Source organism: Molossus molossus, unplaced genomic scaffold, assembly GCF_014108415.1.
Source record: "Molossus molossus isolate mMolMol1 unplaced genomic scaffold, mMolMol1.p scaffold_m16_p_6, whole genome shotgun sequence".
Lineage (NCBI taxonomy): Eukaryota > Metazoa > Chordata > Mammalia > Chiroptera > Molossidae > Molossus > Molossus molossus.
Window position 1 is genome coordinate 99,479,484 of NW_023425399.1, and position 27,885 is coordinate 99,507,368.

At 42.5% G+C, this 27,885-nt stretch overlaps 1 protein-coding gene, 1 long non-coding RNA gene and 1 pseudogene across 3 annotated transcripts; 2 read left to right on the forward strand and 1 right to left on the reverse strand.

Annotated features, from left to right (window-relative positions):
- The first annotated feature begins 561 nt into the window (after positions 1–561).
- On the forward strand, positions 562–27,513 carry SKA1 (spindle and kinetochore associated complex subunit 1). Of its 2 annotated transcripts, XM_036245093.1 has the most exons (8): positions 562–704; positions 2,374–2,453; positions 17,064–17,162; positions 21,033–21,157; positions 21,693–21,790; positions 22,302–22,439; positions 26,309–26,481; positions 27,331–27,513. In XM_036245093.1, exons 3-8 carry the CDS (start codon positions 17,075–17,077, stop codon positions 27,477–27,479), a joined length of 771 nt encoding a protein of 256 aa, XP_036100986.1. In that variant the 5' UTR covers positions 562–704; positions 2,374–2,453; positions 17,064–17,074; the 3' UTR covers positions 27,480–27,513. The 2 variants fall into 2 exon arrangements, with proteins under 2 accessions (XP_036100986.1, XP_036100987.1); XM_036245094.1 differs by lacking the exons at positions 562–704; positions 2,374–2,453; positions 17,064–17,162 and adding an exon at positions 20,874–20,940.
- LOC118619496 lies at positions 7,614–7,749 on the forward strand (annotated as a pseudogene).
- On the reverse strand, positions 10,327–16,145 carry LOC118618695. Its single transcript, XR_004957082.1, has 3 exons — positions 16,035–16,145; positions 14,565–14,714; positions 10,327–10,930 (listed from the first exon to the last, which is right to left on the reverse strand). It is a non-coding gene; the product is annotated as an uncharacterized LOC118618695 (long non-coding RNA).
- Positions 27,514–27,885: the final 372 nt, after the last annotated feature.

Below are 27,885 nucleotides of genomic sequence, written 5' to 3' on the forward strand. Positions count from 1 at the left end.
CATAAAAATACTCTACAGGTTGGGACATTTCTTATGTTGACATATACTTGGCATAGTCAGCAGGATTCCTAAGGAGCCCACCCAGGACCATCCTGTGGCCCTAGACCTGGTGCTAGGTATAAGCAAAGGCCCATTGTGTCCCACTGGCTCCCAGTTTTGCATCAGGTGAGTTTAGGTAAGTTTTCTTTTAGAATCCTGAGTGTCCTTGCTTTAGGTAGTGGATCCTGACTTTATTTGAGATGTTCTTAGAAAAATCCTTAAAGTGGATAAGGGTTGAGATAATATAGGAAAAGGAGAAGAATAAATGGATGGCTGCTTTTACTTTTGGCTTTCTAATTGGATCACTAACTGAGAGTCTGAACAAAATCTTTGCTGTTAAATGAGAGATGACAAATTGGTATCTGCTTTCTTTCATAGCAGGCTCCCAAGACACTGAACTTTCTGTAGCTCCAAAAAAAAAAAAAAGGGCAGTTGCTTCCCCCACCCAAATACCCAATGTGACGATAGCGATAGTTGTTTCAGATCCCTGAATCCCGAGTGGCAGAGATAGGCACCACAAGGCGTCCAGTGTGGCAAAGCGAAGGATCCTAAGAAGCTTGTGGGGGCCTAGGAAAAGGGAAGAATGCCCTGGAATGGGTGAACCCTGAGAGGGATCCTAGAGGGGGCTTGTGTCTTGCAAAGCACTGTTGTTCCTACAACATCTGGTAAGCGCTCACTGGCGTTTGCTCCAGTATTCTTTGGTGACTAAGAATCTTTACCTGTCTGTTGATTATATTAGTCATAATAATAATTATACTTGTTCTTTGGGTTTTCTATATAGTCCAACTCTACATGATTGCTAAAGATACATATGAGAAGTATTAATTCTCTGTTTATGGCATATACATTTATATATATATGCAAATGTATATATATTTGCCATCAATAAGAAATTTACTTGTTTTTAAAAAATCCAAATGCTGCCCTGGCTGGTTTTGCAAGTGGTTAGAGCACTGACCCGTGGACCAAGGAGTCCCGGGTTTGATCCCAGCCAAGGGCACGTACCTTGATTGCGGTTCATACCTGGCCCAGTTGGGGTCGTGTGGGTGGCAACCAATTGATGTCTCTCTCTCTCTCTCTCTCTCTCTCTCTCTCCCCCACTCTGTCTGAAGATAAATGTAAACATATTCTTGGGTGAGGATTAAAAAAATAAAAAATCTAAATGCTGTCATTGTCCAGAAAAATTTAACAGGTTCATTTATATTGTTATAAAGTTGAAGCTGAAACCTGTTCACTGAAACACTTTGACTTGCATTCATGCTTTATGTCCCCGCATTTATATTTTAAACAATTCACACACAAATGAAAGTGGAAAAACTGCCAATACCTATTTTCAACTTGCAATCATATACTTAGGTACCTTTTAACCCCATGGAAATAAAATATCTAACGTTCAGAACTACCAATAACAGGAAGAAGATAATTAAAAAAAAAAAATTGCGCCCTGGTCGGTTTGCCTCAGCGGTTAGAGCGTCGGCCTGCGGTCCAGCGAGACCCAGGTTCGGTTCCCGCTAAGGGTGCGTACCTTGGTTGCAGTTTGTCCCTAGCCCTGGATGAGTCGTGTGGGTGGCAACCACTCGATGTGTTCCTTTCATGTCGATGTCTGGCATAACTGTTACATGTTTGGCATGAATAGCACACAGGTTGGTGTCTACAAAAAGGCCAACCAGATGGCCTCACTTGCCTCCTGCAAAGCACCCATAGCTGCACTCTGGAAGCGCAGATCTGTTTTGAAGTCCTAAGCAATTTCTCGCACCAGATACTGGAAACGAAGTTTGCGAATCAGAAGTTCAGTGGACTTCTGATAACATCTAATTTCACGAAATGCCACCGTTACCAGGCTTGTAACGATGAGGTTTCTTCACCCCTACAGTAGAGGGCGCACTCTTGCGAAGAGTAGCCTCAGTGCTTTACCACCAGTGGATTTGTGGGCAGTCTGCTTTGTACCAGCCATAGTATAGAGACCTCTTTACTTACCCCTCTTCTCCTTCGGCTGGAGCTCAGTGAGCTGGGGGCGGCACAGGTGTTATGGCTTATATAAATGTTATACTAGATGCAAAATACAGAAAAATGAAACAGAAAAACTCAGATCATAATAGTTCCCACTTACTTCCTTTAAAAGCACAAAGGCCGGCTCCTCTGGTTTTGTGGTAGACTTTTTCTCTTACTGTTGATTGCCACATGAGCCCTAGAAACCAACCTTTGGTCCAGCCCCTGAGTTGGTTGGTTTCTATACCTCATAAAGCTGTTCTATAAATATCACATTGAATCCTACAGTTTGCACAATGCTTGTCACCAGGAGTAGCAATCTCAGAATGACATCCCAATCTGTAGTTTATAGGTGTTGGACTCACCAAGAAAGACTTGACTCACAGAGGCCCTGGATGGAACAATGCTTTACCTACGTGGAGAAGGTACAACATAAGATCAACTTCAATAATGTGCATTGGTCCCCCATGCTTGTGTGGGAATATTTTCTTGTTTCAGACTCAATGTGTACTTCTTTGTTCTGTTTAAGCATGTGAATCATGTGGCACCTGACTAACTCTACTACTATATCCCACCAAGAATGGAGTCCTGCTCTGGCTGGTGTGGCTCAGTTGGTTGAGCAACAAAAGGTCACTGGTTTGATGCTTGGTCAGGGCACATGCCTAGGTTACCGGCTTGATCCCCAGTAGGGGGCATGCAGGAGGCAGTGATTGATGTTTCACTCTCCCTCTCTAAAAGCAATAAGAAAAAAATAATAATAACCGAGTCCTTCACCTGCAGTCCAAGAGGGGTGCATATAGCTCATCATGCACATAAGAATAGACACATATTTAATTTCTGTTGAGTATGTAACTAAGAGTGGAATTGCTGAGCCATATGGTACCCCTATGTGTAATTGTCTGAAGAAATCGCCTGACTGCCCGGCCAGTGTGGCTCAGTGGTTGAGCATCGACCCATGTACCAAGATGTCGCCAGTTTGATTCCTGGTCAGGGCACATGCCCAGGTTGTAGGCCAAATCCCCAGTGGGGGGCATGCAGGAGGCGACAAATCGTCCTCTCTTATCAATGTTTCTATCTCTCTCTCCCTCTCCTTTCCTTTCTCTAAAAAATAAAGAAAATAACAAACAAACATAAAAAAACCTATTAAAAAAAAAAGAAATTGCCAGACTGTTTTCCAAAGTGACTGTGCCACTATACATTCCCATCAGTAGTGTATTAGGGTTCTAATTTTTCCACATCCTCACTAACATTTATTATCTGTCTTTTGTATAATAGCCATGCTAGAGGGTGTGAAGTGGTATCTCCTTGTGGTATTGATTTGCATTTTCCTGATGGGTAATGATGTCACACACATTTCCACGTGCTTATTAGTCATTTTTATATTTACTTTGGAGAAATATCCAATTGGATCTTTTGCCTGTTTTTTTCATGTGTTATTTGTTCTTATTATTTACTTGTAATATTTCTAAAAATATTCTGGATATATGTCCCTTATCAGATATATGATTGGCTAACATTTTCTCCCATTCTGTAGATCATCTCTTCACTTTCTTTTTAATTTTTTTTCTTTATTGATTTTAGAGGGAGAGGAAGAGAGAGAGAGAAGCATCGATGAGAGAGAACATCGATCAGCCGCCTCCTGCATGTCCCGCAATGGGGATTTGGTCCACAACCTGGGCATGTGCCTCAACTGGGAACCGAACCAGCAACCTCTTGGTGCATGGGTTGACGCTCAACCACTGAGCCACACAAGCTGGGCTCTCTTCACTTCTTTCTTCTTTTTTCTAATCCTCACCCGAGGATATTTATACATTAATCTTCAGATAGAGCTGGAGGGAGAGAGAGAAACATCGATGTGAGAGAAACGCATCATTTGGCTGCCACCGGCACAACCCCAACTGGGGCCAGGGACTAACCACAACTGAGGTATATGCCCTTGGCCCAAATCGAACCCAGGACTCTTTGGTCCATGGGTGATGCTCTTATTGCTGAGCCATACTGGCCAGAGCTTTAAATTTATTTTTATTTTTTTATCCTCACCCTAAAACATTTTTCCATTTTTTTGTTCAGATAGAGTGGGGGGTGGGGGGAGAAACATCAACGTGAAAGAAACACATTGAGTGGCTGCCACCCACACAACCCAACCAGGGCCAAGGACAAACTGCAACTGAGGTACGTGCCCTTAGCGGGAACTGAACCTGGGTCTCTCTGGACCACAGGCCGACGCTCTAACCACTGAGCCAAACCTGCCAGGGCATAAAGCTTTAAATTTTAATGATGTCCAGTTTATCTACTTTTTTTTTCTTTTGTCACTTGTGCTTTTAGTGTCATATCTAAGAAACCATTGCCAAGTCCAAGATTCACATCTGTGTTTTCTTCCAAGAGTTTTATAGCTTACGTTGTTACATTTAGGTCTTGGTTCATTCTAAGTTAAAGAGTCCATTCTGAGTTTTCTAGCCAGTATTATATAGCTATGTCTTGATCACTATAGCTTGGTCGAAAGTTTTGAAATCCGGAAGTGTGAATCCTCCAACTTTGTTATTTTGTATAAATATGTTTTTATTGATATTTTTTTAAAAAGAGAAAGGAAGGGAGAAAGAGATAGAAACATCCAAGTGAGAGTAACATTGACCAGCTGCCTCCTGCACACCCCTCACTGGGGATCAAGCCAGCAACCTGGGCATTTATCCTGACCAGGAATCGAACCAGGATCTCTTCATCCATGGGACAACTCTCAATCCACTGAGTCACACCAGCCTGACTTGTTATTTTTTTAAATATTGTTTTGGCTACTCTCAGTTCCTTAAATTTGCATACAAATTTTATGATTAAATTGTCTCATTTTGCAAGAACTCAACTGGGACGTTGATAGGAGTTGTGTTGAATCTGGAGCTCAATTTGGGTGAGTACTGCCATGCTAACAATATTAAGTTTTCCAATCCACAAACATGGGATGTCACCCTTTCCTCTTGACATGAGCCCTGACTGCAGGTCCTAGGCTGGGCCTAGGAATGGGGGCAGCTGGCCAAGTTTTTAGGGTCTAGAGCCCAGGTCATTAACACCCTCTTTCCCCCTTTCTCCTCCCTCTTCCCTTCAACTCCTCAACTGTTACCGTTACCTCAATGGCCAAGTAAGGAGTGTGAGGACTTTCACCAACTCCTACCTCAAAAACCAAAAAGTTGTCTTGATGTTTTTGGGGCCTCTGGTACCCGCAGCTGGCGTCACAATGGCAGTATCCCACAAATCAGCAGAGACCAGGACGGCTTCAAGGTGCAGCGTTCTGGTTGCCATGGGCTACCCACTCCCCAGGAAGGTCTTAGGCAGTTTGTGTCTGGCGGGAGATAGGCATGGGGACCAATGTCTCAAAACTAGCTACTTCCTCTCGGCGCTGAGAAGTTGAGCCTGCGAAATTCTCTCCTCTGTCCAGGCCACCCTTGCTGGATGTTTTCCAGGTTCTGCCCAGAAAGCAAACCAAGTCCAGTATGTTTTTCATCTTGGAAAAGGTGAGGTCTAAATACAACTCCATTTTGTACAGCGAGTTCAATCTTATAGTAGCTATAAAGGTTTTTTGGATCTCATCTGATTCCAGGTTCTCCTTTACGGACCACTTTCTGAGGTAGCAGACAAACCCTTCCTCATTGGACCACACTCACATTTCATTTTACTGACTCTTCACCAGTCCTCGCTACACATCAGCATATGCACTGAACTTACATCGAAGGCAACACGGAAAGTCCTTGTTGCGCCTCTACATTGCTGCCCTTCATTTATAAAGATGGAGCCCTTTTCCTTAGAACTAAATGTATTCTTAAATTATGTATTATAATTTATATGCAATAAAATGCAACCCCTTTACTGTACAGCTCCATACATTTTAACAAACACAGTCATGTAACAACCATCCCGATCAAGATGCAGAGCCCTCTCATCATCCCCCCAAATATTCCCGTTACCTCACTGTATGCAACCTCCTCTAACTTTTCTGTTCTTATAATTTTGCCTTTTCTAAAATGGCATAAAAAGAGAGCCCTTTACATGGGCCTCTTTTATTTGGATTAATGCTTTTGAAATTTTTTTCCAAGTTATTACATGTATCAACAGTTCCTTCTTTTTAATTGTGGTAGTGTTCTTTGTATGGATGTGCCACATTTTATCTATTTAAAGGCATTTAGGTAGTTTGGGTTTGGGGTGGTAATGAATAAAGCTGCTATAAATAATTGTTTAAAATTTTTTCATTTTTCTTGAGTAAATGCGTAAATGGGATTGCAGGGTAATATGGGAAGAGTATGTTTAACTTTTTTAAACTCCCAAACTTTCCCAAAGTGTCTGTTTCACTAGCAATGTATTTTATTTCATTGCTTTAAAAAAGAAGAAACAACTTTATTGAAATATAATTCATGTCATAAAATTCACCCATTTAAAGTGCACAGTTCATGCCTGGCCAGTGTGGCTCAGTGGTTGAGTGTCGACTTATGCACCAAGAGGTTGCCGGTTCGATTCCTGCCCAGGGCACATGCCCAGGATGTGGGGCCCAATCCTCAGTGGGAGGCATGCAGGAGGTGGCCAGTCGATGTTCTCTCTCATCAATGTTTCCATCTCTCTCTCCTTTCCTCTCTTTCTCTAACATCAATAAAGAAAACATTAAAATATATATGTATTAAATAAATAAAGTGCACAGTTCAATGGTTTTTAGTTTATTCACAATCCATTTTAGAACATTTTCATCGTCCCAGAAAGAAACTCTGTACCCATTAGCAATCACTCCTCATTTTCCTCAACCTCGCCAGCCCTGGATAATCACAAAGCTTTTTGTTTCTATAGATTTGCTTAGACTGGACATTTCCCATTAATGGAATCATACAACATATAGTCTTTTATGACTAGTTTGTTAGCATAACTTCAAGGTTCATCCATGTGGTAGCATGTATTAATACTTCACTCCTTTATATGACCAAACCATTCTTAGATATACCACAGTTTGTTTATCCATTCATTCACTGATAGACATTTGGGCTGTTTCCACTTTTTTGGCAATTATGAATAATGCTGATATGAACATCTGTATACAAGTTTTTGCATGGACATATGTCTTCTTATTTATTGATTGATTGATTGATTGATTGATCCTCACTGGAGGACATTTTTCCATTTTTGTTCAGATAGAGTGAGAGGGAGAGAAAGGAAGAAAGGGAGAGAAACATCAACTTGAAAGGGACACATCAAGTGGCTGCCTCCTGCACGACCTCAACCAGGGCTGGGGACGAATTGCAACCAAGGTATGTGCCCTTGACCGGAATCGAACCCACAACTCATTGGACTGCAGGCCGATGCTCTAACCACTGAGAAAACCAGCCAGGGCATATGGACATATGTTTTCATTGCTCTTGGTTACATACCTAGGGATGGAATCACTGGATAAAATGGTAACTCTATGTTTAATCATTCAATGAACTGGAAGTCAATTTTTCCAAAGTGGCTGTATCATTTTATATTCACACAAGTAATACCCAAGATAATGATGACCACGTGGGTGTTTCATCGAGCTGTACACATTGCAGGGGCTAAATCAATATCTCTGTAATTGTGTACTTACCCGGCAAGGGAGACACCATGATCACGAAGGTGGTTTACCCACTGCACTCCGGGTGTGATTTCCCCAAATGTGGGAAACTCAACTACATAATTTGTGGTAGTGGGGAATTGCATTCATACTTTCCCCTGTGGGGGAAATATATCTCTGTAATTGCATAAGTGTGTTTATGGAGAAGTTTCTGGCAGAAACAAAGAAATCCGGATATCTACACCAACAGTCTGCAGTACTATGTGAAACCTGTCAACATTCTATGACAAGCAGCATTCCGATGGTCTTCTTTAAAACAACAGTCTTTCCAGTCATCCATCTTTCCTCCAGTTTCCAGGTCTTTGGGGTCATTTTGGCCAAGTGGTTCTCGGGTTTGAGCTGATCACATAAAGCAGTCATAAAGCCTGGGAGAAGGCTGAGAGAGACACAGGCATGACACCCACAGCTTCATCTCAGTCCACAGACTGCGCTCCGAGAGATGCAGTCCTAGTTCCATATCTCAAACTGGTTAATGGCCAGCTCAGAACCCAGTTCTCCTGCTTCCCAGTCCTGTGTCTCTCCTGGGACACACACACACTATTACAAGGGGGCAGCCCTCTTGGGTGTCTTTCTTGAAGACCAAAGGGCCTTCATGACTGCGATTCGGATTTCCCAGAGACATAATTTATACATTAAAGTTGACTCGTGGATGATACTTCCTGTTGGTAGGGTAGGTGGTGAAGTCATCTATCATGTCTCCTTACAACATGCCAGAGCACACTGCACTCTTATCTGGAACCATGACTGAGGTCCGGTTGGGTTGGGCCTGGGGGTGGGGACAGCAGGAGAAATCTCAGCATCTTGCACACTCCCAATTCCCGAGTTTTACCACGATCACCACATTGGGAGTGGGGCCCTTCACCTCCCGCTACACGATCTCAAAAGGCTGGCCCCACTCACAAGGGATACCTTCAATTAAGAGAACAGGAAGGGGGCTCTGTCACCATAGGAATCGAGGACGCCAGGATTCACGACTTTTTATTGGTTGTTGAATTGCTGAGTCTGCGCAGTCCTTCCCTCACCTTTGGTCACGCCCCCAGTCTCCTTTGCTCGCTACTCTCAGATTTAAATGGAAAGGAGAAGACTTGCAGAAAAATGATTTTGGCCCTGGCCAGTTTGGCTCAGCGGTTAGAGCATCTGCCTGCGGTCCAGAGAGACCCAAGTTCGGTTCCCGCTAAGGGGGCATGTACCTCGGTTGCAGTTGGTCCCCAGCCCTGGTTGGGTCATATGGGTGGCAACCACTAGATGTGTCCCTTTCACGTCCATGTTTCTCTCTCTCTCTCCCTCCCACTCTATCTGAACAAAAAATGGAAAAATGTTCTTGGGTGAGGATTAAAAAAAAAAGAAAGATGATTTTGGTGAATACCACATCCTTTCCCATGGGAAACTCACCATGTAGTTGGAGACAATGACATAAAATCAAACAATTTCAGTAATTATATTTATTTATTCATTTTTAATCCTCACCCGAGGATACTTTTGCATTTCTCTTCAGATACAGTGGGAGGGGGAGAGAAAGAGAAAGAGACATCGATATGAGAGAGACACACCGATTGGTTGCCTCCCACTGGACCCTGACCACGGTGGGGGGCCAATCTGCAACCTAGGTACATGCCCTTGACTGGAGTTGAACCCATAACTCTTTGGTCCACGGGCCGATGCTCTAACCACTGAGCAAAACCAGCCAGGGCACAATTTCAGTAATTTTAAAAAACACCATTTAATAACAGAGGAATGTAAATTTCACACAAATCTGACCCAGTCTGAAGGCATCAAGGAAAGTTGCCTGAAGAAGGAATGATTGAGCTAAATTTTGAACGATGACTTGAATTATTCAGAGAGGATAAAAAGGGCTTGTGAGCTGAAAGACATTCTGGACAGAAGAGCATCCAGGACAAAGCAGCAGAGGTGTCAAACAGCATGCAGTACTGGTAGAGTGGAGCTGACAGGCACACAGAAGAGGCAGCCACCACGAACAGCTATGATGCCGTGGGATTAACTGCCAGGTAAGAGTGCCTGGCTGCTGAGGCTGGTGAGGAGGCAGGAGCCAGGGCAATGGTGGGCTAGGATGACGTGCCAAGGAACCTGGGCTTTCCTTGGAAGGTGCTAGGGAGCCACGAAGGCACTTTTGTCAGGGAAGCCTAGCATCCTGCCACAAGCACCCTGCTCACCGCAGGTAGAAGTGTAGGACCAGGAGCTGGGCAAAGCTAGAGCACAACAGAGTGTGGACCAGAAAATCCAGACATTTCATCATGGAGGATAAATAGTTTGTGGATGGAAGGTACAGACGAGTGTGTGCTGTACTGCACCACCCCGATCCCATCAAGGGACATATTCTCCCAGCTGCAGGCAGTGATGCTAGGAAATTTGCCAAGAGGTTTTATTGAGAACCCAAAGCAGACACCAGAAAAAATGTTAATGAAAACAGTGCTAAAAGCAAATGGATTAAAGTCAGGGATGTTTAATTATATTGAATGACTTATCAATTGGCTAGTCAGGGCTGGAAGATTTATTTTTAAAATCCTTAAGGAGAGTCCAACTGGTGTGGCTCAGCAGTTGGGCATCGACCCTTGCACCAAGAGGTCGCTGGTTCGATTCCTAGTCAGGACACATGCCCAGGTTGTGGGCCCGATCCCCAGTGGGGGGCATGAGGAGGCAGCCAATCAATGTTCTCTCTCATCGATGTTTCTATCTCTCTCTCCCTCTCCCTTCTTCTCTCTCTAAAATCAATAAAGGAAAAAAAATGTTTAAAATAAATAATAAAATCCTTAGGAAGAAGTAGTTAATTACACAGTAAAAAAAAAAGGGGGGGGGCAGAATTTAGTGGACAAAGTACTGGACAAAGTGGAGAGATTGGTTTTTAAGGGGAGGATGACTGCCTCTTCCCTATGAGTAGGCGGGAGGATATAAGGGAGTTCAGCATTTCTAGGTTTGCCCCTGCAAATCTGAAGATGCCATTTTGAAATATTTTATCTTTGAAATCAAAGTCCAGGACAAATTCTGGGCTTGAAGGGGTAGAGCGAAGCTGGAGTTGAGACTGGAAGGATGATGAAGTCCATATGCAGCCTGTCCTTTACCTTCTTCTTCTTTTTTTTTTTTTTGGTACGTGCCCCTAGCAGGAACTGAACTCAGGACTCTCTGGTCCACAGGCCGACGCTCCAACTGCTGAGCCAAACTGTCCAGGGCTGTCCTTTACCTTCTTATATGTTTCCGCCCATTTGGTTTAGGTGTGTCTGAAACTGTGTAGAGTTGAATTGTGGTTTGTTTGTTTTTTTCATTTATCTTCAGACAGAGCAGGAGGGAGAGAGTGGGGAAGAGAGAGAAACATCAGTGTGAGAGAGATACACCAACTGGCTGCCACCCACATGACCCCAACCAGGGCCAGGGACAAACTGCAACCGAGGTCCGTGCCCTTAGCGGGAACCGAACCCAGTACTCTCTGGTCCGTGGGCTGACATTCTAACCGCTGAGTCAAACTGGCCAGGGCTGGTTTTTTTGTTTTGTTTTTATCCTCCATTTTTTGTTCAGATAGAGTGGGAGGGACAGAGAGAGAGAGAAACATCGACGTGAAAGGGACACATCAAGTGGCTGCCATCTGCATGACCCAACCAGGACCAGGGGCAAACTGTAACCAAGGTACGTGCCCTTAGCGGGAACTGAACCCGGGTCTCTCTGAACCATAGGCTGATGCTCTAATCAGTGAGCCAAACCGGCCAGGGCAGTTTGTTTGTTTTAAAATCTGAGAATCTTTCTATTATACTGAGGATTAAATATATTAATTTACATTGTTATAATCTGAAAATCAACATCAGAAGTTGGTGTGAGCTTCAGGGCTCAGGAGCACTTACACGTGCCTAGATTTGGGTCGAAGGAGGTAGGGCAATGCTGGGATGGGGAGGGTGCAGAAGGCGTGCACTGGAAGACTGGGTTGCATGGGAGTTAGAACTGGGAAGTGGCTAAGCCACATGAGAATTATGTAAGTTTTAGAGACTATAGGCCTCTGAGAGAGCAAGGGATTAGATATCCATCTTGTGTTTTCAAGGTCACTAAAAGATTCTATGACTAATATAGTATCTAAAATTAGCCCTGGCCAGTTTGGCTCAGCGGTTAGAGCATTGACCTGCGGTCCCGAGAGGCCCGAGTTCGGTTCCCGCTAAGGGCGTGTACCTTGGTTGCAGTTTGTCCCCGGCCCTGGTTGGTCGTGTGGGTGGCAGCCACTCGATGTGTCCCTTTCACATCGATGTTTCTCTCTCTCTCTCTCTCTGTTCCTGTCTCTCCCTCCCACTCTACCAGAACAAAAAAGGAAAAATGTCCTCAGATGAGGATAAAAAAAAAAAAATTCAGTTCAGACCTGGTGGCGTTGCAACCCTCCAGGCAAACCTTATCTATTCACACTGCATACTTTGAGCCTTGGCTGGCCAGGTGTAGAGAATGCATACCTCAAGATTACATTTTGTTCATCCACCAAAGCCCCAACACTACAGACCTGGAATATTTCCTTGCAGAGATAAACAGCCCTCCCAGTCTATGCTGGGCGTATACCTTGGGAATATTTTTTCCTGTTCCAGGCTTAACGTGTGCTTATTTTTACTTCTTTGTTCTGTGTGTGTGTGTCATATGGCACCTGGCCAACCCCACTGCTGTATCTGTTCCTGGAGGGGAGGTAATGGGTTAGTTCCTTTGCTTCCAGCCAAGAGGGGGTGTGGGTAGACTATCTCCTTGTGTTGGCTGCGAGGCAAGCCCTACTGGCCAGAGGGGACAGACACTCACTGCAAAAGCTGATTTTGCTTTGTCTCTTCTCTACCTGAGTCAAGTGTCATTCCATCCAGTGCCTCTGTGAGTCATGTCTTTCTTGGCTACCCCAACATCTGCAAACAATATATTGGCTTGACATCATGGAAATGTTGCTCCTAGGCAACAGGTGGCACTTGATCTGATTTCTGCACTTACCATTCCTGTTCAACATAATACTTATGTCCTATTTAGTAACATGAGACCCAAAAAAAAAAGTAATGGCATATCAACTGGAAAGAATACAGTGATACCTCGGTTCTCGAACGCCTCGGTTTTCGACCAAATCGGTATTCGACCAGGAGATTCGAGAAACTTTTGTCTCGGAATCCGAACAAATATTTGGAACTCGAACTTCCGAGATGAGCCGAGTTGAGCCGAATGGCGTTCATTCGGCCCAGCGCGCCTGGCTTGCGTCATCGGTGTGAGTGCAGAGAGAGAGTCACGCTTGGGGAGAGAGTCACGCTTTACACTGAATTTAACCCTTAGACATACTGTACACTTTTATTTCCTGTTGAGACTTATGTTTTTCTACATATTATATACAAATTAGGCCAGTAAATAGGCATTTTCTGGGGCTTGGAACGAATTAATCCAGTTTCCATTATTTCCTATTGGGTTTCATTGCTTCGGTTCTCGAACAATTTGGTTCTCGACCGTCCTCCTGGAACGAATTATGTTCGAGAACCGAGGTATCACTGTATAATAAAACGTCCTCTATTCTGAAACATGATTTTCTATATAGAAAAGTCCAAAGGAATCTTAAATTTTTAAAATATGTTTCTATTGATTTTTTAGAGAGAGAGATAATAACATCGATGCACATTGATTGGCTGCCTCCTGCATACCCCTAACTGGGGATCCAGTCCACAACCTGGGCACATGCCCAGAACAGGAATCAAACCGGGTGCTCTCAGTCCATGGGACGATGCTCAATCCACTGAGCCACACTTGCTGGGCCCAAAGATAAACTAGATTTCATCAAAATTCAAAACTTGCTCTATGACTGACACTGTTTAGAGAATGAAAAGACAAGATAAAGGCTGGGAGAATATACATGGGTAGGCAAAAGTAGATTTACACTTGCACTGCGACATTCTTTTGCGTTACTAAAGCTATCGTTATAATCATAACCTGCATGCTTTTTCCATATGAACAACTATAAACCTACTTTTGCCTACCCTGTATTTGAAAAGCAGATGTCCAGCAAAGGACATCTATTTAGTATACTATATACAGAACTCTCAAAACTCAACAGTAAGAAAACTAAACAACCCAAACTTAAAAATAGGCAAAAGATTTGAACAGACATTTCACCAGTAAGTTCATGAAAAGATATTCAACATCACTAGCCATTAGGGTGTGATGATAAAAGGACAAAGGAGTTATTTTAGGGTGATGGAACTCTTCTGGGTCCTGACTTGTAATGGCATGTACACAATCAACACATTTGTTAAACCTGTAAAAAGTCAATTTTACTGTATTTTAATTGAAAAAAATATAAATTTACAATTTAACCCAAAATAAGTAAACCTTCTATGTCTGACCACCAAGTTGTTTCTTTAACTGAAGTCTAATTTTGCTGTGACGTCTCTTCGGGTGTCAGTATTTTACTTATATTTTAAAATGACAGAGCTTATCAATTTTACCTAGAATGGTAGTACCTGCTGCTTCATTTGTCACAGATTTGATATTTACAGTGAGTGCTGTGAATCGTAAACTTATCATTTCACCCACAGTGCTAACAAGTTTCAAAAATAGCCATTATACATTTAAAAAGGGGAGTTGTGGGTTGAGGTTAGGGTTGGATTGGAGTTGGGATTAAGGTTAGCTTTGGGTGAAACCCAGTGAGAGGGCCGGAACCCTTGAGCAGGGAATGTTTACAGAGAATGTTGGAAATGGTCCGCACTTAGCCATTTTCATCCTCAAAAGTAGGACCTGGACCCTGTATTTATTTTTGACAGGTGGAATAATGAGAGTTTCCATTGTATTCTTAAATTTTTCTGTGTTGTTCAAATTTTCAATTAAAAATGTGCTCTCCTTTAATAACAACAAAAAAACAAGTGCTAAAAAGAAGATAGTAAAAATTTGCTTCATAAACTTTTAGATCAGGTAGATTGCCTACCTGTGGCCACATATCCCTGAGTTTTCATTAGTTTTCCTGGTGCTCTCAAGAATGGTGCTGCCCTGCCATCTAGTGGTCAGGTGGCACGGGAGACTTCGAACCCACGTTTCTGGGATGATTCTCCTTGGCTGCGATGACAACTAATGAAAACTGAGAAATAATCCCTGTGAGAAATGTATTACAAATAAATGCCTTCAATTTTAATTTTGTCGTATGGAAAACAGCTTTTAAAAACAAGCCAAAGAAGTGTATTTTAGAGGAAATGGAAAACCATAATCTGTTTTGGATGTTATCTTCCCCAAAGGGTCAGACCTATCCCGGGTGATCAGTGAGGCATCTCAGAACGTGCTCCATCTCTCAGAATGTGCTTCCCTCTTCTGAAAGGAAGACCAGCCAGGAACAGAGAGCTATGAATCCCAGTAGGGGGCAGGAGGCAGCCCATGGATGTTTCTCTCACAAGGATGTTTCTCTCTCTCTCTAAAAAATCAATAAAAACATATTAAAAAAAAAAAAAAAAAAGGTACTGGCTCAGCTGGTGAGCTTGTTACTCTTGCCCCTTCCTCTTTTCTGTTACCTGGGACAAACACCGGAGGAAGGAACCGGCAGGGTCATCTGCACCACAGGCAGGCAACCTAAAGGCCACCACGCACTGATGTTTTGAACAGTGGCGCCAAAAGATGAAAAGAACCTGGATACTTCCTGACTGTGGAGGTGCCACACCACTCTGGGATGCTTTCCCCTTTTGTCAACAGGGAGAATGAAACTGTTTCTTATTCTAAATTTGAATCTGTGCTTACAGAAGCTGTAAACTCCACGAAAACAGGTTTTGTTTTTTTTTTAGCTCACAAACCTGGCTGCTTTCTGCAATTATCTGGGGTGTTTTAAAAAATATTAAGGCTTGGGCCCCATTCCAGAGTGTCTGATTTCACTGATTTGGGGTATGGGCCTAGGCATTGAAGTGTGTGTGTGTGTGTATTTAATCCTCACCTGAGGACACTTTTGCATTTATCTTTAGATAGAGAATGAGAGGGAGGAAGAGAGACAAAGAAGCATCAATGTGAAAAAGACACATGGAGAGGTTGCCACCCACATTTGGGGTGGGGGGCAAACTGACACCGAGGTACCTGCCTTAGCGGGAACCGAACCCAAGCCTCTCTGGTCCCGGGGCGACGCTCTAACCGCGGAGCCAAACCAGCCGGGGCTTGCTTGCTTGCTTATTTATTTATTTAAATAGAATTTTCAGAGAGAGAATGGAAGGGAGAGATGGAAACATCCATGTGAGAGAAACATCAGTCAGCTGCCTCCTGCGCACCCCTACTGGGGATCTAGCCCGCAACCTGGGCATGTACCCTGACTGGGAATGCAGGCGGGACCTCTCAGTCCAGGTGACAGTGCAGCTGAGCCACACCGGCTGGGCACGCATTAGAATTTGTAAAAGCTGCCCCGGGTGATTCTACTTTGGAGACCTACCGTTCCAGCTCGCCATCTGATCCCCGGAGAGCTTGGCTCCTGGCTGGATGGCGACCGGGACTCGGTGACCGACTGTGATCACCTGTAACGGCACCGCGCAGGAGGAGCTGCGGTCCTGCGAGCCCTTAGCAACAAAGCCGACAAAGTCCCGCCCCTTCCCCGCCCAGCCGCGCCCCCGCCCGACGCCCGGCGGCGGCTCAGCCTGACGCAAAGCGTCCGGCCGCTGAGGGGGCGGTCCGGGAGCGCCGACGTGCGCCTGCGCGGCGCCGGGACGGCGGGCAACTTGAACCGCCTCCCGAGGCCTGTCTCCGCATCCCTCCTCCCGGCTGAGACCCGAGTGGAAGGGCCCGCCGCTCGCTCCAGAGTGGACCCCCTTGCTCCCGGACCCGCGCGTAGCTAGGATCCTGGCATCGGAAGCAGGCCGAAGGCATTGCTCGGGCGGGGGGAGGGGTGCGGGATCGCGCCGGGCGGGGGCGGAGGTGCGGGGCTGGCTCCGCTCGCTGGTTACCTGGAGTGGGCGCTTGACGCGTCGTCTCCTTGCTGGGAGTGCACCGTAACTGATTCCTTTTCTTCCCTCCCCTCCGCCTGCTGACCGACCCCACCCAGTAAAGCCCCAGCCCCACGCAGCGCGGGAGAAAAGCTCACCTGCACCCGTTTCTTTGCGCTTGCTTTCTTTTTCTCTCTTGTAAAACTCGTGTTTATTTTGCGTTTTTAAAGAAAATACCAATGTTGTCTTCATACAGAGTGCATTTGGCCCTCTATTTCCTTAAAGAGATGATGCAGGTTTATTCCCTGCACCATGGTTTCCAATGCATAGACTACAGAAGGCTCTAAGACAAGTCAGTGCTGGACTTGGTTAGAAACGGAATTTTGTGGAATTGAAAGAAATTGCTCTTGACTTCTCATACTGTAATTTCAAGGGCATGTGATCTACGGGATAGTACCATTCTTGGATTTTGCAAGTTAACAGAAATTTGTCTGGCTTCTGTTTTTTGAAATTGTGTTTGTGTATATATATTTTTTCTCCAGAGCCTTAAAGGATGGCCTCCTCAGATCTGGAACAAATATGCTCTTATATTAATGAAAAGATTGGCAATATTAAAAAATTTCTGTCTTTAAGGAACTGTGGTAAGTAGAATAGATTCCACTGACTTTGTACATACACAATGCATTTTGATTATTGTTCCACTTTGAATATCTTACACTTGGCTAAGTAAATGTATCTCACAAAGGTGATTTTAAGTTTTAAATGGTGATTTCAAAGCACTCCAGCATCAATATTTGGAATATTGCAGAGAATACTAAAATTTAAGTTACATTGAACAATAAATAAATTGATAGTAATTAGATTTATTATGTTTGTCTGAGACACACAAAGCACAATAGTAAGATTTGAAGGTTATGTGGTATTTGTTATTCTAGAGCTAAAGGGAGATACTTAAAGGTAAGGGATGCCCTGGCCGGTTTGGCTCAGTGGTAGAGCATCAGCCCCCACACCAAAGAGTCTCCGATTTGATTCCGGCCAAGGGCACCTACCTTGGTTGTGGTTAGTCCTTGGCCCTGGTTGGGGTCATGGGGGAGGCAGCCAGTTGATGTGTCCCTCTCATATCGATGTTTCTCCCCTCGCCCCCTTCCCACTCTTATCTGAAGATATTTGAGAAAAATATCCTTGGGTGAGGATTAAAAAAATAAATAAATAAATAAATTTATCTTTATTAAAAAAGGTAAGGGATAAAAACAGAAGTAAAAGAGACCCAGGGTAGTAGAAGTAGCCCATAACCCATTTGATATCCTGCTTTAAAAGACACAAGGAAACAACTAATTGAAAATCAATTTTTAAAACAGTTAGACTTACAGGTATAACTGTCTCCCAAAATATTTTGAGGTGCTGAAAGGGAATGATGCAATGATGGTGCAAAGAAATAGGGGATCTGCCCAGCCAGTGTTACTCACAGTCACCTATGCACCAAGAGGTCGCCAGTTTGATTTCTGGTCAGGGCACATGCCCAGGTTGTGGGACAGATCCCCAGTGGGGGCATGCAGGAGGCAGCTAGTGGATGTTCTCTCTCATCAATGTTTCTATCTCTCCTTCTCCCTTCCTCCCTCTCTAAAATCAATAAAGAAAAAAAATTTAAAAGAACTGGTGATCCTTGTCAAGTTTGGGAAAATGGTGTTTACAAAAGTGAAGTGCTTTCAACCCTACCTAGGAGAACATTCTACCTGCTGGGAAGACTGTGTTGAACTTTTATTGTAGTTTGTATTATGAATTGATAATTTAAAAAAAATTAAAATATGAGCCCTGGCTGATTTTGCTCAGCAGTTAGAGCGTCGGCCTGCAGTCCAGAGAGACCCGGGTTCGGTTCCTGCTAAGGGCACGTACCTTGGTTACAGTTTGTCCCAGGCCCTGGTTGGTCGTGTGGGTGGCAGCCACTCGATGTGTCCCTTTCACATCGATGTTTCTCTCTTTCTCTCTCTTCCTCTCTCTCCCCTCACTCTATCTGAACAAAAAATGGAAAAATGTCCTCGGGTGAGGATAAAAAAAAAAAATTAAAATATGAAATTGTAATGTTGGAATGCCCATTCGAATTATACATGTCCTACTAGGCACACTTGGATATTTTCTATCTCTTGTTGAGAACTTCTAATAAAGGAGCCTCATCCATTTTATAGTTTGTGGTTAACATACTCTGTAGAAAATTAAAGCTGAAGGTTCATCTTCTCCAACCCCTGCATCTCACACATGAGGAAATTGAGACTCAGAAGTCAGGTGACTTGCCAGGTCCCCCAGCTCATGAGTAATCATTGGGAACTACAGTTTCTGTGTCCTGATTCCCAGTGCAGTACTTTTTCTACTTCTACGTCCCTTTTATTGAGAAATCGTAAAAGGATAGATTTTTAATAGTTTTTTTAAAAAATGTTTTTATTAATTTTTTTTTTTTTTTTTTTAGAAAGAGAAGAAGGGAGAGAAAGAACATCGATGTAAGAGAGATACATGGATTGGTTGCCTCCTGCACACCACCCACTGGGAATTGAGACCAAAATCGGGCATATGCCCTGACTAGGAAACGAACCAGGACCTCTCAGTCCATGGGACAACCCTCAGTCCACACTGGCCGGGCTTTAATAGTTTTTTTAGACTAAGTCTAAACAAGATTCTCTTTCAGAGGGCATGATTACTATTGGGTATAAAGATAGAATTTGGAAACCTGTAAAACTATCAAACCTTAAATTCAGCTGACCCCAACAAAGCTTGAGGCCTGGCCAAAGCAGCAGTCTAACATGTTAGGTTACAACATACTGGGTAACCATCATTTGTATGTGGGGAGAATCATTTGCTTGGTTCTGAAGCCTATTGAATAAAACCCGGTAATTTGTTTGCCACTTTGGCTGCTGTAATTTACTAGATCCCTACTATCAAAAGTAGTGAGACACATTGATTGGTTGTCACCCACATGACTCTTACTGGGGCCAGGGAACAACCGTAACCTACGCACACGTCCTTGACCGGAATTGAACCCGGGACTCTCTGGTCTGCAGGCTGATGCTCTAACTACTGAGCCAAACCTGCTAGGGCGACTAAAAGTTATTTGAAATACCAGAGTATCTAACTAGTTATTTAACCCTCTGAAATTAATCTCAGTAAAGACATTAATACTCTCATTTACTGACCACAGTAATCTGATTTAGTTGTTATGAACCTAGTGTCAAACACAATTAGCATTACTCTCTTAGGTAGAATAATATGGTGCTTCTCATGACAATGAGGAATAGTAGTTAGCTTTTACTGAGTACTAGGTTCCAGACATAATGCTAATCCCATGTTATATGTACTTTTATCACTTCTTTGCAGTAATCTTGAGGTAGGTACTGATGTCTCTGACTTCAGGCCTGGAGCTTCTAGTCATTTCACTCGACTGCCTTCATAATGTAGACATATAGTCAAATTGTGCTTTTATTTATGCGTATTTGGTTGGTTGCCAGAAGTGAAGATGGAAAAGATTTGATTACGAGTATAGTTTTTTTGTGCTTTTGATCTGCACGTAAAAAAAGTTTTTGTGTTTTTTCTTTGTTGCTTCTTTTATTTCTAGAGAGGAGGAGACTCTGGTTTTCTCACCCTCGAATCTGTGAAGCTAGAGAGGTGGGGTTGGGAGTAAGAGAGCATGCTACTTTACAACTCAGGTGTTTGTTTCTGTCTGCGCCCCTGGGCCATCACCAGCACTTAACTTTCTATGTTACTTTCTCCACTTAGGGATGATTAATCATGTGGATAGTGTAAATATAAATCCTAAACCTCTACTGTGAATTCTGAAGTGGAATTCTCCCTAACCTCCCCTACACACTCGAGGGCCAGGCCAAAACATAAGCTTATATCTCTTTGGCCATTGATTAGAATTTTCAGGTTTACACTTTCACTAATGATATACCCCATGAAGAGGGGTCTTGGCTTCATTTGGGATTTTAACTTCCAACACCCTGTGCTTCGAAGTCTAAAATGTTGACCTGATCCCCATTGAAACCAAACATACTAGCTTGCTGAGACTGACACACTCCAGCTCCCCTCTGCACGTCCCAGGTTAGCACTGCTGCAGCAGCATCTTACATGCACTGCCTGGTTTGTGGTTCTCTCTTCCCGCTGGAGCCCTGGGGCATTATCTTTTTATCACAAAAGCTCAGTTATGCATGTAGAAGGTGTTTATTTTATCTAGCATTTTTAGGGTTTTTTTTTTTTTTTTTTTAAATAGTGGAGGACTTTGCCAGAAACAAAAGACTCGGGACACTTTGTACTTCTCTCTCCCTTCCTTCTCTTCCATACTAGTACTTAGAAATAAAGTTTTAAGATTATCCATGGAGACAGGACCTAGAGCTTGAAACAGTAGCTCTTTCTCCACCCACAAGTGTCTCTAAGGTAAAGCTCTGTTGCAGAAGTTTGGTTGGCTACATGTATGTTATCACTTTTCTGTACACTTTATTTTCCAGTTTATCTTTGTTTATTAATAGGTCAAGAACCTACCTTGAAGACTATATTAAATAAAATAGGAGATGAGATCATGGTAGTAAATGAACTTCTAAATAAATTGGAATTGGAAATTCAATATCAAGAACAAACTACTAAGTCACTCAAGGTAATGTTTTTCTAGTGAAGCAACAAAATAAAAAGGCAATAAGTACAGATTTTCTAACCACCAGGAATTCTTAAGGATTCTGTAAGTTTATAATGTTCTTAGCTTTGTAAGTTATTATTAATTGTATAGAGTGTTACTGGCGTCTTATCTTCCCAGTATAAAGGATTCCAGAGCTCCACAAGTATTTATTTTTTCATGCTTGTAACCAGTTTCTGTAAAATGTAACAAGGATTCTCAAATACAGAGAAACTGGAGCCTTGTTCACATGCACGTTTTGTCCTAAGTGAGCCTTCTCATCCACCAGCTGATAAGGTGCTTGTGTACTTCCTGATGGCAAAGTACTCAGTCTGAGCCACGCTGGCCAGAGCAGCTCTTTTTAAAATATTGCTACACTCAATGCTTTTTCACCCAGCCTGCCTTCTCAACACTCACAATTATTGTGATTGTGTATCGTGGTCTTTCTTGCTCTTTGTAACATCTTAAGACACACACAGGCAGGACAGATGCTTATTTGTGAACATTTTTAAAATTTTAGGAACTCCATGAATCTCTTGAAGAAGATTATAAAGATGTGGAGCATCTCAAAGAAAACATTCCTCCCCATTTGCCTCAAGTAACAGTAACCCAGAATGTGTAAGTCTATTTATAACTTCTTGCCAACTAGAGTTCTTTGTTAGTGGGGTAGGAACTAAATTAGGTTTTTCAATGTCTCCAAAAATTGGGCAGGACTAAATCCACAGGTGACCTGTGCTTGTCACTTGCAACTCAAATGATTCTGCAACAGGGTGGGACTGATGCTAAATGAGAAAAACAGAAGAATAAGACTATTGTCTTTACACATACTGACATTGAGGAACTGGTGGGATAACTGATAAAGACGTTTAGCATATGTACTATGTATACCATTTTGAGGTATGTAAAACAGTTATGTTACTGAAGTTTTGGGTACTTAATATTTTAGTGTTCTCACTACTCAGATCTTCATGAACAATAGGGGTAGAGATAGAAAAAAATGTTGGCTATAAAATTATTATCACAAGACAAATCATGTGTTTGATACTGCTCTTTTTTTCAGTTGGGAAAGCTTTCTAGTCTGCTGGAAAATTCTGATGATTACCTTTATGTCTGTGTATCTCTACTCTAGTGTTAAAGGATCAGATCTTGACCCTGAAGAACCTGTCAAAGTTGAGGAACCTGGAGCCACAAAGAAGCCCCCCAAAGAGCAAAGACATATTAAAGAAATGCCATTTATAACTTCTGAGGAGTTTAATGGAATTCCTGCGTAAGTATTTAAGATAAATTTTAATGTTCAGCCCTGGCTGGTTTGGCTCAGCGGTTGGAGAGAGTCCTGGGTTTAGTTCCTGCTAAGGCAGTGGTTCTCAACCTGTGAGTCGTGACCCATTTGGGGGTCGAATGACCCTTTCACAGGGGTCGCCTAAGACCGTCAGAAAACACATATTTCCGATGGCAATTCGTAACAGTAGCAAAATTACAGTTATGAAGTAGCAATGAAAATAATTTTATGGTTGGGAGTCACCACAACATGAGGAATTGTATTGAAGGGTCGCGGCATTAGGAAGGTTGAGAACCACTGTGCTAAGGGCCTGTACCTCGGTTGCAGTTTGTCCCCGGCCCTGCTTGGGGTTGTGTGGGTGGCAGCCACTTGATGTGTCTCTCTCACATTGATGTTTCTCTCTCTCTCTTCCTCCCTCTCTCCTCTTGTTCTATCTGAAGATAAATGCAAAAATGTCCTCGGGTGAGGATAAAAAAAAAGAAAGTAAAAAAATTTTAACGTTCAAGATACATTTTTAATAATTTTAATAATCAACACACATAATTGTTTAAATCACAGAGCTTGATTATATTCATCAAAATATGCTGTGTTCAAATACTGATCTTTTCTAAGATAGCTTTACATTGTACTATGAAAATAGAGGAAATCTTTTCTTGAAAATGCTTGAAATCATGTTTTTTTTGTTTGTTTGTTTTTTTATCCTCACCGGAGGACATTTTTCCATTTTTTGCACAGATAGAGTGGGAGGGAGGGAGAGAGAGAGAAACATCGACGTGAAAGGGACACATTGAGTGGCTGCCACCCTCACGACCAACCAGGGCCGGGGACAAACTGCAACCGAAGTATATGCCCTTAGCAGGAACCGAACCCGGGTCTCTCCGGACCGCAGGCCGATCCTCTAACCGCTGAGCCAAACCAGCCAGGGCTTTTTTTAAATTTTATTTTTATTGCTAATACTCCATTGTCTGGATGTACCACAGTTTGTTTATCTGTTCACCTACTAAAGGACATCTTGGTTACTTCCAGTCTGGGGAAGTTAGGAATAAAGACTATGTAAACATCCATGTGCAGGTTCTTGTGTGGGCATACACTTTCAGCTCATCTGGGTAAACACCTACGAGTGTGGCTGCCAGATCCTATGGCAGGAGTTTGTTTTGTAAGAAACTGCCCAGCTGCCTTCCAGAGTGGCTGTGCGTTGTGCGTTCCCACAGCAGTGAGGGACAGTTCCTCATCCTCACTGCATTCAGTTTTGTCCGTTTTTTCTATTTTAGCAATTCTAATAGGTGTATAGCGGTATCTCGTTGTTTTAATTTTCAGTTTCCTAATGACATACGATGTTGAGTATCTTTTCATGTGCTTATTGGCCACTTGAAAAATACTGGCTGTTTGATAATTCTGGGATGAGTAAGGAGGCTGACATTTCTCCTTAATCTGGGGGGGGGGGGGCTGTGGAGGTGTCCTCATTCTTTTTCTTTATTGACAGCTTTATTTTCATGAAAATTCTATTTGATGCTCTTCAGTTTTTTAAATTGTTGTTATTGTTGCCCATTGGCTGAACTACAGGAAAGAGCAAATGTCTGAGGAACTGGAATAGAAGGGTTTTTAGAAAATGCTTTCATGAAGAGATAAAAGAAGAAAATTAAATAGTCATGGTAGAGCATTAATTTTTAAACTAAGGTGTTTTTTAGTGAATAAGAGAAATGAGAAGATTAGGATAAGGAAGAATGTATGCCAAATATGGGACTTTTATTTATCTGTTTTAGAAAATTAATGCTGAGGGTAGAATGAATATAGGCAGAGGTGGGTGTAGGGGACGGGTATCGAGGAAACTAAGGTGATATAATTAGAAGCTTTATTTATTTTTCTATTTCATTTTTTTTTTAATCCTCATCCGAGGATATTTTTCCATTTATCTTTAGACAGAGTAGGAGGGAGGGAGGGAGAGAGAGAAAGAGAAAGACATTGATGCAAGAGAGACACATCGACTGGCTGCCTCCCTCGCGACCCTGACCAGGGCTGGGGCCAAACCACAACTGAGGTATGTGCCCTTGGCCGGAATCGAACCTGGGTCTCTGGTCCGCAGGCCGACACTCTAACCGCCGAGCCAAACCGGCCAGGGCTGTAGTCAGAAGCTTTAAAGAAGTCGCATTGGGGAGAGCTGTGGTATCAAATTGTGGTTAGAGAAAACTAGCAAAAATGAATTAGAAAAGAAGGGAATAATGAAAATGAATAGTTTTTGGTCAATATGAACACTTTTCCTTAAACATATTTATATGTTATGTTATATTAAGGAAATTTTGTTTAGAAAACTTCCCCCTTTGAATAGAGGTGAAGGACAGAGTTTAACATAATGAACTCACAGTTTGCTCAAGGGGAAATCGAGGCAGATTATTGATTTGTTTTTGGTATGTACAAACCCCTCAAAATTGAGAGTCCTATTTTTATATTCTAAGACTCTAGAGTGCCTGGGAGGAGGTCCAGATGGAAAAGATGGGGGTTAGAGTGGAAGAGAGTGCTGCGAGGGAATTCGAGCGGGAATAAAAGAGCATGGCTCCACATCGGTTCTCCTCTGCCGCTGCAGCCTCACTTCGGAGCCCTCCCTCAGCTCACCTTTGTGTCACCATTGTCTCTCTGTGTGGTCTTTTACCCTTTGTCTTCCTCTCCTCCTCCTTTTTTCTTTCTCTCTGAAAACATAAGCAAACTAGAGTGATATAAGCTATATTATTTATTAATATTTAAATTTTTTGTTCCCTTGCTTACAAACATTTAAAAATGTTTATGTAAAGATCTGTCTTGCAATTAACCAGTTCCTTTGAATCAGAATTTGAGAGTTTATTTATTTAATAAATTTTTTGTTAATCCTCACCTGAGGATACTTTTCCACTGATTTCTCAGAGGGAGTGGAAGAGAGGGAAGAGGAGAAAGAGAGAGAGAGAGAGAGAGAGAGAAAGAAAGAAGAGAAACATTGATGTGAGAGAGACACATTGGTTGGTTGCCTCCCACATAACCCTTATGGGAGCTGGTGACCGAACCCTCAACCCTTTGGTCTGAAGGCCAACACTCTAACTGGGCTGAGAGCTTATTTTAAATTGTAATATTAGCACTGGCCGATTTGGCTCAGCGGTTAGAGAATCGGCCTGCGGTCCAGAGAGACCCGGGTTCGGTTCCTGCTAAGGGCACGTACCTCGGTTGCAGTTTGTCCCCATCCCCGGTTGGGTTGTACTGGTGGCAACCACTTGATGTGTCTCTTTCCTGTCGATGTCTCTCTCTCTCTCTCTCTCTCTCTCTTTCTCTCCCTCCCTCCCTCCCTCCCGTGCTGTCTGAACAAAAAATGGAAAAATGTCCACGGGTGAGGATAAAAAAAAATAAATTGTAATATTAATTCTGTAGGTGGAGAAGAGAGATTAATGTACCCAGATATAACTAGGGAAGATGAGCACTAATATGTTGTGGTCTCTGTGTAACTTTTCAGCTGTTGAGACCTGTCTGGTTTATTTGAAAGTTGATATAACATTTTTTTAAAAACATTTTTTCTTTATGAATTTTAGAGAGAAAGGAAGGGAGAGGCAGAGATAGAAACATCGATGAGAGAGAACATCGATTGGCCACCTCCTGCATGCCCCCAACTGGGGATTTGGCCCACAACCTGGGCATGTGCCCTGACTGGGAATCAAACTGGTTACCTCTTGGTGCACGGATAACGCTCAACCACTGAGCCACACTGGCTGGGCAATATAACATTTTTTATAAGGAGTACTAATAGCTTTGTTATTGTATAACATCAACATAAATGTTTTTCAAAGAAAATATTTTGTATAATGAGTATTTAAAAACATTTATCGTATACTTATTTACAGGTACATGAAATCCCGCTTAACCTATTGTCAAATTAATGATGTTATTAAAGAAATCAACAAAGCAGTAGTTAGTAAATATAAGATTCTACATCAACCAAAAAAGTCTACTATGAGTACTGCGGTCAGAAATCTCTATCACAGATTCACTGATGAAGAAACAAAGGACACCAAAGGTAAAATGATGGCATCTACGTATATGTGTACATGTCAAATGATTGTGTCAAATGATTGCAGTGTAAGTAAATCACGAGAAAAAACTAATTCTAGAAAGTTCTAAATTTAGAGAGGCATTTCTCCACCAGAGGCAATTTTTTCACCAGGGGACATTTGGCCATCTCTAGAGACATTTTTGGTTGTTACAACTGGGTTTGGGTTGTCATCTAGTGTGTAAAGACTAGGGATGCTGCTAAAGGAACCCTACAATGCACAAGACACCTCCCACAAAAAACAGTTATGTGACCCAAAATGTCTGTAGTGCTGAGGCTGAGAAACACTGCTTCAGAGTTTATTATGGAACCATAACTAATGTTTCTAGAATTAGAATAGTAACAATAGTAGTTGGTCATGCTTATATAGCACTTACTGTGTGCCAGATGGTGTACTGAGAGAGCTTTAGTCTTTATAACATCCTTAGGAGGTACGGACTGTTAACTAACCCCCTTTTGCCAACCAGGCGGAGGGAGCTGAAGTTACTTGTCCAAGATCTGCCAGTCAAGTGATAGAGCTGCTGAGGGTCTATTTTCTTATCCACTATCTGTACTATCTCTTGAAAAGTACTTTGTTCCAAAGATGTCAACAGATAGTGATATAATAAGCAGGGCTACATTACTGAAATGCTACAGTAAACTATGTAACTTTAGTTGAAAGAATAATTATTATTTTAGCAAGAGTACTATTTATCACTTGAGTTGGACAGTGATAGTGAAAATGATTAATGCCATTCATAGTCACAATGTTATGCATTAAAGACTCACTTTGAAAGTTGTCCTTATAAAAATTAGCACTAATATCTTTATTTTCAGGTCATTATTTTATAGTGGAAGCTGACATAAAGGAGTTCACAGCTTTGAAAGTTGACAAGAGGTTTCATGTCATACTGAATATCTTACGACACTGCCGGAGGCTGTCCGAGGTTCGAGGGGGAGGACTCACCCGATATGTTATAACCTGAGGCCCTGTGAGCTTTTGAACCAGCCAGCAGTTGGGTATAGAAGCTATTCCTTTAGTTTTCTTACATGTAATTTTTAAATACATAGTCTTAGCTTTTTTATGATCTTTTCTTGTTTCTTATAAAAGTAAAACTTCTTTAAAATAAAGCATTTCACCCAGGCTGGTGTGCTCAGTTGGTTGGAGCGTCATCTGGAGCGTCATCTGATTCGATTACTGGTTAGGGCACATGCCCAGGTTTCAGGCTTGATCCCTGGTCAGGATGTGTGGGAGACAGCTGATCAATGTTTCTCTTTCTCTCCCCCTCTCCCTTCCTTTCCTATAAAAACATCAATAAAAACATTTAAAAAATTAAAGTATATATATTTTAAAATAAATTTCCTTTCCAGTAAATATTTAGCCACCAACCC

Coding starts and splice junctions, on each gene's coding strand:
- SKA1 (XM_036245093.1), top strand. CDS start 17,075: ATGGCCTCCTCAGATCTGGAACAAATATGCTCTTATATTAATGAAAAG. Junction 22,440..26,308: donor GAGTTTAATGGAATTCCTGC/GTAAGTATTTAA, acceptor ACTTATTTACAG/GTACATGAAATCCCGCTTAA. Junction 26,482..27,330: donor AGAAACAAAGGACACCAAAG/GTAAAATGATGG, acceptor CTTTATTTTCAG/GTCATTATTTTATAGTGGAA.